This window comes from Erithacus rubecula (assembly GCF_903797595.1).
Source record: "Erithacus rubecula genome assembly, chromosome: 2".
NCBI lineage: Eukaryota > Metazoa > Chordata > Aves > Passeriformes > Muscicapidae > Erithacus > Erithacus rubecula.
This window is the reverse complement of record NC_136685.1, coordinates 75,043,967-75,057,018: the sequence shown is the minus strand read 5'-3', so window position 1 is coordinate 75,057,018 and position 13,052 is coordinate 75,043,967. Positions and strand designations below refer to the sequence as shown.

Here is a 13,052-nt window from a genome sequence, read left to right as displayed (position 1 = left end):
TTTTTGCTGTGTGTGAATCCATACAAAGATAAAAAGTATTCTCCAGCTCTTGATAGACTTTTACATCTCTAACAACTTTCTCCTAAGATTTTTAAATTTTCTTTTCTAAATTTGTTACTGCAAATCTGGATTTAAAGAACTTTTGCCCCTTAGTAAAATATCTATATTTATTTCAGATCATTCTTTATCAGGGAACTTAGAGGTATGATATAGTGAAAAAGAGCCTTAGGCAATTCAGACAAATATCCTAGAACTAGGAGTAGACAAGGAGCAAAACTCAGAATTGTTTCATTGCTAATAATTTTTTCACTCATAAAGCTAAACAAGATACAATGTAAGTTTAAGGCAACTGTTTTTCTCTCAGGTGAACAGGTTGAGAACAGTATAAATGTTTTTCTTACCCTCCTGTTCACAGTATGCTCACAACGCCCTGCAGCTTATTTCACGGCATAACAAAATTAACCTGTAGACATGGGCTAATCCCTTACTATTTCCTAATCTATTTTCACTAATATTTGCTACAGTCAGTCTTGGAACAGAATGGATGGATAAACAGATCAGCAGAGTGCAGACACACAGTAGATTTAAAAAGTGTTTTCTCATCATAATCATTTCTAGTCATACCCCTACCACAATGTTCCTAAACCTACAACATCAGAAAGCAGAAAGAATTTCCTACAGCCACAAAAGTAACGCACAATTCTGCTGAAGAGAACAGCTGGAAAACCTACAGGAACTTATTTTCATCCTACTAGCCACAAGAAATCTGGAAGAGGACTAGAATATGATACCACTCACTGTACCATAGGATCTGAAAGATTATACAGAAGTTACCAGTGAAAGTCAAAGCCTGATTTTATTAATACCAAGAGTTTTGCCTCTGGAATGAGATTGTGAATTATACAAACGGATTTCCTAATGTTTGTGGAGTCTAATGATTAACAGCTGCAAGATGAATGAAAAATCACTTGAGTGCTGGTTTTACACAGAATCTTTTGGATACCTTCAAGGACTGTAAAAGAGCAGATTTATTTCTTCCAACTCTCTGGTAGCCTGCTCAGAATACGTCAGAGTTTCTCCTTTGGGCAGTCAGGAGAAGGAAAGAGCTCAGTAGAAGCAGTCATGAAGGACAGGGAAATGAGTCATCCTAATCCACTATAATGATCTCATCAATCCTTCACCGTGTCAAGTTATAAATATATAGTAAATATTGACAAGCGTGTTGAGGCAGGATTTGAAAGAGAACATTTATCTTATTGTTGTTCTTGCCAGGACAGATAATCCTCAAAGAAGCTAGTAGTTTCAAAGATTTAAGGAGAAACTCATTATGGAGAATATGAGAAATCATTTCAGTGCAGATTTTTGGTTGCAGAAGGGCATTGAGATCTACTGGTGATTTAAGTGTGAATACTCTCTCCATCTACTTCCCTCTACTATGATCTAGTTATTTACTTTACTAGAACCTTTTTCTTTGCAGCTTCTAACATTTGCAGTCAGTTTTGCCTACCTTAAGCTTTGAAGAACCAATGGCATCCACAGCAATGTCCTGTATTGTCCAAAATAACATTCGAATTTATCATAAAACATCAACTTATAAATATTGCACAAGTGATTATCCAGATTAAATTCACTAGAACAATTGGATTTTCTTCTTTTCCAGACACTTCCAGAATTTGAGGCCTCCTGCCTTAACATTTGGTTCTCCTAAGTTCTGTTCCTCTATTATTTTAATCCTATGACACTGCAAAGCTATGCTGAATTTTTACTTAAATTCAAACTGAGATGGCAAAAAGTATTCCTCTGACATACAGGGGACCACACACCCAATCCCTAAATACCTCCTCATCCAAAATACACATTTCAGAGAAGATTAGGAAATACAGGAACAAGCATTTTTGTGCTTGTATATAAAAATAGAGAAATCACACCTAGTTTGCATAGAAATCCAAGCTAAGGGACATTTTCCAAACAGAAAGCATCAATTGTGGTATTTGTGCTATTTGTCAAAGATGTGAGCAACGGGAAGTTTTTAGGATAATACTCTTCTTATCAAGCAGAATGTTCCCTATTGTGCTCCTGTCATTACAAATCGACACAGAGCATTTAAGCTAATACCACCATTAAATCCTTCATGCTAATTAGTTAGAAGAATTGTACTGGAAGGTACATTGTAACATAGTCTAAGTTTGGTGACTCTTCTGTAGATCTAAATAATTTTGGAATCCAATTTGCATCAAGCACATTAGTGTCTAATAATGTAACAACTGAGCTTGTATTTTTAAGATTCTAAGACAGAAAGATGAAGAGAACTGCTTGCTATATTGTTGTAAAAATATTCACAAACTCGTATATGGCATTTTCTGCTGATTCACTTGGAATATTCTATATTAACACAATATGCCATATTTCATCCACAGAACTCACCAAATCTTACATATAAACCAGGAATGATCAATGGGCCTTGTTCTTTAAGTCATGCACCAAATCCTACTGAAGTCAAAAGTCACAGAGATCCCCCAAATCACCGTGAGTGATTTTTAGGCACAACTGGAGCTGACTATCCAAGAGCTTTACTCCTTCCTGGTGACAGACAATATATTAAGGATTCAGCTGGGATCTCCAGATCAGGAGCTCATCATCCCTCCATATGTTGCTGCCTGATGAACCCACCAGTCTTGTGCCAACACAGCCCCACAGGGATGTCCCAGCAGGAGCACCACAGCCACCATGACCTGGCTGTGACACAAATGCATCCAAGAGCCAGAACTATTCACTCTTTTGTTCAGTGTGAGGCAACCTCAGAAGCATATATCTGCTTCCAGGTAACCATGCACTTTTTGTGTTCAAAAGTATAATTGGGTTTCTGGGTGCACTGAGGGGATTAAAATTATCATGTAGTTTTAATAAAATAATCTGTTTCAGCTAGATTTTCTGTCTGATGTAGTGTGACTGGAATCAGTTTTGTTTGGATTTCTTTCTCCAGACTAACAAAGAGAATCCAATTAATGAGAGCCATTTAATATTTTTTAATTCTCCTTTGATATCTTTCTCTCCTTTTGAAGCTAGCAAAGGGAGTAAATGTTGCTATTTTAAAAAATTAGGTATCAAAAATATTTCTGTATGAGCTCATATAAGAAGGCTTTAAATACTTTGCAAATATCTGCTTGGGCAGATATGACATGCTTATTTAATGAAAGAGTAACTTCTGAATTCTTTTGTTGAACAGTAAATGGAATTATTTCCACATAAGCTTTGGTTTCTTCATCTGAAAACTCATAGATGTTATGTAGTTGAGACAGAGCAAATTTCTGCTAACCAGATAATAATTAGTTTTTAAAAGTTCAGATGAGATATGTTCTGATGTGACAAAGAAAGAGAAAAAAGAAGGAACAGAGCAACTTTTGCAAAATGGTCAGCAAATACATATTCATGGACATCAGGAATGACAATAGATTTTCTACTAAAGGCTAAATTTTAGAAAAACTAATGTATTACGAGTGGGAAGACTGCACCTCAAATATTACAGATGTATTTTACAGACAGAGTATGTATTTACTGGAGACCTACTTCCTCTTTTTCTACTTGTTTACTGGTCCTGGATACCATACCAAAGGAGATACAGTAATATTATTATATAGTATTTTCCAAATGATTAATGAAGGTTAATGCCAGCTTCTGGAAGAGCTGCCACAATAGCAGAGAAGAGCTCTCCAGGGTTATTTGTAACTGGTTAAGTTCTTAATTTTACATTTCCAAAGAGTGGTTTGAATCACTCTTCTTTTGGTGCAGTGGCCTATACTAACTCTTACTGTTTTATAAAGTTGTGAGGAAGAGAATAATTCCCTAGCCTCTACTATTTTAGCACATTTGAAATATAGCTTTTCTACCTCCATGTCACTGACTGCCAAGTGATTTTGTTCTTTGGGTTTTAGAGAAGCAAGAGCATAAGTTGGCCAAGTGTTCAGAGAGACTCAAGGGATGCAGAGCTGCTTGGTGAGTGCAGTGAAGCAACCACAATCCATGCCAAGCATCACATCCATGCCTGTGCCTGAGATATCCTGCTAGGAGGCTGTAACAGCTGTGTAATAAGTGCCATTCTTTTGCTCTGGTCACCTTGAGACTGCAAGTTTATTTTTAAATTGCAAATGTAATTGGAAAAGCAGTGGATATGCTGGGAGCTTTCTGAGGGACCCACCCTCCTGACAGTTTTGCTGTGCATTAGCTCAGCAAAACCCAAGAATATAGTTTGAACATCTAGCTGATGTCTACTGGGGTCCCCCAGGCTTCCAAGGAGCTTGAAGTTTCTGATACTGTAACTAAGATGATGTAGCTTAAATATGATGAATCACAGAGACCTACTACTTAGTGGGATGTAACTTGACTGAACTTACAGAGCCAAAGCAAGAAAAACGATAGAATTCTCCAATGCAAGCCTTGCATCTCCCCTGCTCTCACCAGGTGCATCAAATGTACTCCTTAGAATTACAGAAGTTTGGTCCACAATCCTGCAAATTTTCATCCTGGTATAGCAATGAGCCATTTTCTTCCCCATCAATTCCTCCTTTTCCCCCATTCCTCAAGTAGCAAACCAGCTACTGCTCAAAAATGGCAGACAACACAATTGCTTCTTTCCCCAGCAGTACCAGAGACCTGGCACACAGAATTCAGCATCAGTTTAAAAATCATGTAGCAGCAGTTGTTACAAACAGCAGCTCACTGCTAAAAAATGTCATCATAATAAATTTATGCTAATATTAATTGCTTGACGCTTACAAAATCTTTTTTTTCCCTTCAGTTAGCAGGCTTTTTTGGTAGTCCACAAGGAGATAATCTGTTTCAAAAGGCTTTAGGAAAAAACCTTGCAGCAGAAGATAAATAGTGCATCAATACAGCAGCACAGGTATCTTGTAAGGTGATATTAAATGTGCTAGTTCATATACCAGTCACACATTTCATATGTGTATTTTCTTACACGCTCAGAAAAAAGTTACAGATGAAGGTTATTCTCTGAAAAGTCTTGTATCAGAAATTTTAATTATCTACTTCCTGCTTAGAAATAATAAGCAGCACGATGCTAAAACCTTGAATCTGCACTACACGGCCCTGCAAAGACTTTCTTCCCCTTGAGCCATCTGGCAGAAGCGATCCTTAGATGCTAATAAAGCATATTGATTGTTCTTCGAGAAAGAAATGTATATTCTTCAAATGGTTTGGGGAAGCAAACTTAAGCAGCAGATTTCAGTAAGTCTGTGGCAACTGACCAACACATCAAACCATCTTTTACATCCCCCCACACAATGGGGGAACTGGCAAAGGTGAGGAAGACAGCAAAATATTTCTTATTTTTACTAAGGAATTATATTTAGCAATTATTTATTCACATAAAAGGTTACTCTATTGGTTTTCTCTGAAAATATAAAGCACCTAACTTCAAAATAGGAATTTTAATTTTAATATTATCGACCTTGTGTTTGGGCAGGTGCTGAAATTAACACTGGGATAGACCAAAGCGTGATCCTGACCTGTCTGCCCTGAGGGTTGGGCACCTCAGCTCGGCATCCCAGAGGATTCTCCACAGACGATGTATAGATATCGGGAGGGAGGTGCCAGGAGGATGGAGCCAGGCTCTGCTCGGTGGTGCCAAGCAACAGGACAGGAGGCAATGGCAGAAACTGATGCACAGGAAGCTTCACCTGAACATGAGGAACAACTTTATTGTGTGGATGACTGAGCACTGGAACAGATTGCCCGGAGAGGCTATGGAGTCCCCGTCACTGGATATATTCCAGAACCGTCTGGATGCAATCCTGTGCCATGAGCTCTGGGATGACCCTGCTTGAGCAGCGAGGTTGGACGCTGGAGGTTGGACCAGCTGATCCACCGTGTTCCCTTCTAACACGCCCCCTTTGGTGATTCTCCACAGGGAACGGCCCAGGCAGACTCCATACAGACACGCAGCTTGCGCCTACCCCCTCTCCCTCCCAAGCTGTTGCCTGGGGGTCACAGCGGGTCCCGGGGGTGGTGAAGGGCCCCCCCGGTCATGGCGGCGGCCCCGCTCCCCTCACGCCGCCGCCACCAGCGGCTCGCGGCGGGGCGGGGCCAGCGCGCCTCCCGGCGTGCCCCGCGCCGCTGTCATGGCGGCTCCCTGCGGCCGCTGCCCGCACATGGGCTGAGGGCTCGCTTGGGCAACGTGCGCGTCTCTGTGGGCGCGGGGGTCGCAGCCGCGGGCGAGGCGGTGTCGGGGAGCGGGGCGGGCTCGGCTCGGGCGGCGGGACCATGCTGGCCCTGGAGCGCGCCCTGCTGAGGGGCTTCCTCAGCGCCGCGGAGTCCCTGGAGTGGAAGCAGGGCGAAGTCGCGGCCGCAGGTGAGGGGAGGTCCCGGCCCGGCGCGGGGAAGGTGCCCGCTCCTTGTGCGTGTCCGCAGCCGCCGGGCCGAGGCCGTGGCTGGCGGCTCCCTCCCCCCGCGGGCGTTTTCACCTCCGGCGCCCTGTCACATCCTCGCCGAGCTCCCGGGGGCTCCTGCCCGCGCTGGAGGGTGGGGGAGGCCGTGCCTTGTCAGGCTGGAGGAGCGGAGCGGCGGGGCCGCAGGGCAGGGGGCCGCGGCCGCAGCGGTGCCGGCGGCCGCCCCATGCCGGCTCTCGGGAGGTGAGCACGGGGCTCCCTCCGGCTGCCTCCCGAGGGAAGGGCTGCCTGCCGGCTGCAACTGGACAGTGGGACGCGCTCTTGAAGCAAAACGTGGGAAGGAAGAGTCTGGCACGAGCTGCCTGTTCTATATGTATTAGTTATTCGGTCGTAGTTGATTGAGGGGACTTGGTTAGACTCGGCTTTCCTTCAGGGAAACGCCAGCAGCTCGTGGAGTGTAACCTTTTTCTTGTAAAAAAAACCTTCCATATTTCAGGCAGACTAAAATACAGTTGTGCTCAAGTCATGTGCCATGTTATAGCATATTGAAAATCTTAGTTATCCTTACCTAAGCACTTACTGAGTTTTTTGTAAAAAACTGTACAGAGCTAATCAGGTCTTAACTCACTATGTGACATCTCGTTTGACCTTAGTGGTTGTGCTGTCCAGGAATGGTAGCTGACGTGACTGATTTATATTTTCACCGAGAGTTGTGTTTGTGGTGTAGAGTTTTTCTCATTGTTTTTTAATCAGGTTGTTTCTTTAGCTTTGGTTTGTATTGATGTGCTTTAAGTAGTGGGTTGCTGTAAGATGTGGGGAAAACTTGAAGAAATGCATCTTGCAGTACAGATGGAAAATTGTAGGGTTTGTGATGATTCTTAGTCATCATTTACATGGGCCCTTCCTATTGATGATCCTGAAAATAAATTTAAAAGCTATGACCTTGAATTTGTATAGTGTCCTATAAAAAGCTACACACAAAATCAAAAGAAGCTTTTATGTGCTTAGAGTCATGTTACCGGAAAGAGAAAGTCCTCAATATACCTCATTTATCATCATGTGTTCTCACAGCCCGTATTATTCTACAAACTACAGCATTTCCTGTATGGGCAACTGTAATCCAATATAAAGAAGTCATTAGGTGAGAGAAGGTCTCTCCAAAGCATAGATTGGAGAAAAAGTCTCTTGTTAATTCCATTATCTGTGAGAGTATGATGTTAGCAGTGTTGCAGAACCACTGCTATTCTTTTGTATATGTCCTTCCATATACAGCTTAAAGTTTTTTTGATAATACATGGCACACATTATCTCTTATATAATTTTGTAGATCATTGTGGAGAACAGAAGTAAAGTTTGGTCAACAGTGTGGTGCAGAGACATTAGAATGAATGAGTCTGTCACCCATTCCTGCAGTCATCCATTGCTGTTACTGAAGGTGGTTCTGCCCTCTGCGTTCTTGTGTTTCTAAAATTTAAAGTACTTGTTTAGCTGGATGGGCTTGGGGTTGGTATTCAGATCACTTCTTTGCACAGCTGCTGCTTGTGTGGATCCATAGCTGTGCCAGTGTTAAATTGATTACCTCGGCTGCTGATGTTAGTGCAGCCACAGCAACACTGAGTGCAGGGAGCTGCAATCCCCAGCTGGAATCACAGATTGATAGTAAGGCACTTATCCTCTGCAGACCTCTGTATTTCCTCAGCTGAACCATCACTAACACCATCATTTAGTCAGAAAACAGTTAGTGCATCTGCATGAGTTGTAGCCACAGCTGCAGGGCAGGCAGATAATGGTTTTGCTCAAGAATAGCAGGTTTTAACATGGCCAGGTTGTTCCAACAGCTGCTGTATTGATTGCACTATAGCATATCTGAAGATAGACTCTGTGAATAAAGTTGTAGCCTGGGTCAAGAACTTGATGAGTCTGAAGCTTCTTAGAAATGGGTCTGAAGCTTCTTGACTTCACTTTGTCTTGAAATTGGTCTTAAGAAAGAGTTATGGGTCCAAGTGCACCTTAGTATTACTCCTAAGAATCTGCTCCATATGCAGGCTTTTCACTGAGATAGTACAGTTACATAGGAAACAATTTGTAAAGTTAAAATCTCATTGCCTATTGTTTGTCGGTATTCTAAGCATGTAAATTAAGGACTGAGGACTTTCTGCAGTTTTGCACAAGACTTAATTCACTGAACTCTGCAAATACTGAATCATTTTTGTATTTCCCCTAAAAAGGTTCCCTAGTGTGTGAAAAGATTGTCCTATCTATAGGAGTTTACTGTTAATTTAAAATGTTTGAAGGAAGAATATCCTGCTGTTATAATTGAAATATTTTAAAAGGCCATCCATTTATTTTTCCTGAAATTTCAGTGCAAGTTTTTGTTTTACGTTCATCTGGTCATTTGTGTTTCACTGTAACTTCAAATTATTTTGATTGAAGTGGCACTTGCAAGTGCTGCTCTTGAGTTTCAGTGCCACTACACTTTGCCTGCATTGTAAATGTAGATAAGTTCTTTAGAAGGGGAGTGGTAGATATTTTCATTTGAATAGGTATTATAGGTCTTGAAGGACACAACTGTTTGAAAGTTGACACTGATTCCTGTGTTGTTTTTTTTTTCTCTTCCAGAAAGTGGATCATTATTGCAATTGATGTTTGATGGGAAATATGAAGCAATATTTTCAAATTCAGCCATTCAGAATGTTTTCAGTGCATCATCTGTGACAGAGGAGAATATTGACACTTACTTGGAGACACAGATTCTGGCATACTTGGATTCTGCAGAGACTGATAGCTTGGAAAGGTGGAAATCATTATTTATTATATAGAAATTAGATAGATGCTATGTTTGATTTTTACAAAAGGCACTTAAAAATGTATAATTTGTATAGGGCCTTCAAAACCCTTGTACTCACAGGAAAGCAGAAAACAAATTTCTTGTGTTATTTCCCTTACTCCTTTGGGCATCTCTTCCTTACTGTCCACTGAAAGAAGCAATGATGTTGTGATGTGGGGGTTTGTTGAAAACATTATCTTTATTTACAGTGATGACCTCAGAAGATTGTGGTATAAAGAAGTCACATATGTAAATTCATTTTGCCAGATATCATCAAGCAATTAAGAATTTTCTTTCTGAAATGTTGTATTACATTTATGTGGCTGCTTGAAGTACTGTGTAATGTTACTTGTAATGTTAATTGTCCAAGCCATGTTACTGTCTGAGCAATGCATGTATTTCTGACTTATAATGAGGTTGTTCTACTCTTAAAGTAAAAATGAGTAAGGTGTTACTCACAGATGCTGTTCATCAATTAATTATTATCTTCCCATGACTTTCTCTGATAGAGTCTCTCTTAATTGTATGTGCTAATTGTTGCTATTAAGGAGTCTGTATTTACTGTTTACAGTTTGCTGTGTAAACAATAAACAGACTGAAATCTGGCATGCTAGGGATAGTAGAAGCAGAAAACTATACATGTATTGTGTATATATACACTGATATTTTAAAAGGTAAAAAAGTTTCACCAAAAGAAGAGCAAAAGGTAAGAGAAAATTAAGGTTAAAATAACAGTAAGAAGAAGGTATTTGTTACCAGTTAGTGTTGGCAAAGTCCAAATATGTTTTGGTAGGACACACATAAACCTAAGAGTTTTTGCTAAAATATCAGAGAAAAAAATAGTTGGCATGTTCGAAAAACTGAGCTGAGCTTTGTTTGTGATTGTAACATGTCAAAAACTCATCTTCTGGTTTTGTGCATAACACAATGCACTCCTGCTTTCTGAGTTGGTGTGTTCAGAGGTTTTTCCCATGCATGTTTTTTGCTAGGCATTTCTTGTTTGGTTTATTAGCTGGAGAACTTTTTCAATATTTCTAGATTCTGTCACCTTGCAGTAATTTGAATAATGCAACAAGGAAAGAAAAATTAGTCCGGATTTGAAACAGATTAAATCCTGATATTAGTTACTGCTTCAAATATGTGTTGCTGCCTTTTAGGCCATTCAGCTTCTTTAAGGTAACCATAATCTATATCAGTGGAACTTTATATGTATCCTGTTATTGTTCACTCCTACTGCAGACGACAAAGGAATTTGTTCCTTGGCTGCTCACACTCCAGCTCTATGGTCTTTGAGGTTTTTCTTGTTTGCTCTGCAGCTCTGGGCTCCATTAGAAGCCCCCTTGACAGAAGATATGGAGGCAGAACTGCAATATTTAGTGTTTCAGAAGCAGACAGAAGGTTTTCTACCCAAAATTATAGCCTGAAGTTTTATTCAAAATGAAAGCAAAGAATCTTCAAAGCCTATCAATGTCTGCCAGAAACAATTTTGTTTGTAGCATTTAAGTGAATTTTTCAAGCTCCATTAGTAATAATTTAAGAAGTTTTGAGGGCTGAAGGAAGTAAGCTGTGGCTTTCTCTTATACAAAACTTCTACTGAAGTTGCTTTTCTGAAAAACACATAATTTCCTAATGTAAGTAGGCACTGCACAGCACTTTGACCTGTACTGTCTTGATCTCTGATGGCTTTAGGTTGAAATGTGTCACAGTTATTTTTCCTACTTGCTGACCCTGTGTCCTGTGAAGGCCCTATGGAGGGAACCTATGTAACCTTTGCATCCAGACTTTGCATTGCTAATTGTGAAGCTGGGAGGGGGGTGTGTTTCTATTTTTATTAATAACTAAAAGATAATTTTCTTTTTCCACCAAGTGATTCAAAGGAAATGCAGCAAAACCTCTTAAGACCGGAAAATTCAGTATGACACTTGTTTTCTTGTGACTTTTTGTGGATGGGATAAGTTAAAATAATTTTTTTTCCTTGAACTGAAAATTCTAACTCTGGAGATTTAAAAACACTGTAGGAGTCGAATTCAATCGGAAACAGAACATTGGATAATGTGAATCCTATTCTTTTTGCACAATATAAACAGTTCAAAGTATGGTTTTGTAACAGTGTTAAAAGAACTCTTAAGGAGTTTTTTTTCTGAAGCTAAAACAGAGCAGCTTGAGGGCAAAATAACTTAAAATTTGGATCTAGACAGTAATTTCTTTGGACAAGTTCTCTGTAACTTTTTCCACTTTCAAATCCATGGTTCTGTAACAAAAATGATTTAACAGCATTTAAAAAATTGGTGCAACTTTTTTATACTTTTAACTGATTACCTTCTTTTCCCTACCCCAGATATATTTTCGCTATGGCACTATTAGCCTTTATGTTCTAAAAATTCAGCAATCCTTGTAATGAATAGGACATTTTTTGTTTTACTTTTTTCCTGCTATTGCTACTCACTTCAGTAGCTATTGCTACTCACTACATTTTCTACAGAAAATGTAGCTTCACTCCTGTATTTTAATTAGCAAAATTTGGAGGATGAAGCAATAAGCTATGTGTTAACCATGCAGAGGGGGAATGCCTTTTTTGGTTTTCTTTCTGAGCACCATAGGAAGGAGGCCCATTCCTTGCCTAATGTACAGTTTGATTTGGAAAACTGGAAGGAAATAGTGTGAAGGTTCCAAAATCTAAACAAACAAGGAAATGAACTCTAACTCTGTTTTTTTGTTGAACATGTATTTACTACTTCTATCTTATTCAACACATAAATTAATGCCAGACTTGGCAAAAAAATCCATACAGTAAAGCTTGGTATGATTTCCCAAACTGAACACTGAATGGTATTTCTGGTATTTCTCATGGAACATCTGATGGTTGGTTAGCTAGTATGCTGTATGTAATAAAAACTGAAAATGAGGAAATTCTTGCTGTTTCTGCAGCTTGTTTTGATGTTCATGAATTGAAAAAGTAGCAAAGTTAGACACTGAATAGTTTTGGCTTCTCTTCTGTAATTTCTGGCCTCACTAAAAATAGTGGAAACTGTAACTTCTTAAGCAGAACCTGGCTGTTGAATATTTTTTCTTTTATTTTGTTTGTAAAATCTAGGATTATATGCACTCCTTTTTTTAAAATACAAATGCACTATTGTTCTTTATTTTTGGGGAGCATTTGATACAGCAATATATATTAGCATGTGATTCTGTATCATGAAAAACAATTGGACTTGGTGTAAACAGTGTTAAAACAAAAAGCAGCAAAAGCCCCATTCACATGGAGAAAGGAAAAATAAGATGAGTGGATACAGAAATTTATGTAAGGATACATGCAAAATAAATTATGTAGATCACCATAGCAAGGGGGACATTCACAGCAGTCTGTGTTGCTTTTCAGGCAACCTTTGGGAGGTGAGCATCTGCAAGTCTGCATTGTAAGTGTGAAGGGCAGTCAGCAGGGAGACAGAATGCATTTTCTTGGGGAAAAATTGGGGATAAGCAAGGGGGGTTCAGCACTTGCAGGGATTACAACTTGAAATTGGTTTTCTGATACAGAGTGAGTGATAAGGAGATTGGGAGTTGGTCATGAATCTGAAAATGGGGAAAAAAATAATTTGGTGATGACAAATTAAACAGTGGAAAGACAGAATCCTGCCAAAGTAATGGAATTGGTTATCAGCTGTTCAGGAGGCATTTTGCATGGATAAAACTGTCTCTTCAAGCAACTTTGCTTTCCAGATAGATATCAGTAATGTTAAAATAAATAAGTAAAATGTCACTAGTGGAGGAGACAGTGTAAATTATAAAATAATGGAAAAAAAAGAATAGAGTTTCAAATCACA

The 13,052-nt window shown here is 39.6% G+C and overlaps 1 protein-coding gene across 1 annotated transcript in view; it reads left to right on the top strand.

Moving 5' to 3' along the window:
* Window positions 1–6,108: 6,108 nt before the first annotated feature.
* Window positions 6,109–13,052, top strand: part of TTC27 (tetratricopeptide repeat domain 27) — a 109,586-nt gene continuing 102,642 nt past the window's right edge. The window contains exons 1-2 of the mRNA XM_079330060.1: window positions 6,109–6,364; window positions 9,021–9,195. Of these exons, the coding sequence (XP_079186186.1) occupies window positions 6,277–6,364; window positions 9,021–9,195 (263 nt within the window). The 5' untranslated portion in view covers window positions 6,109–6,276. The remainder of the gene's footprint in view (window positions 6,365–9,020; window positions 9,196–13,052) is intronic.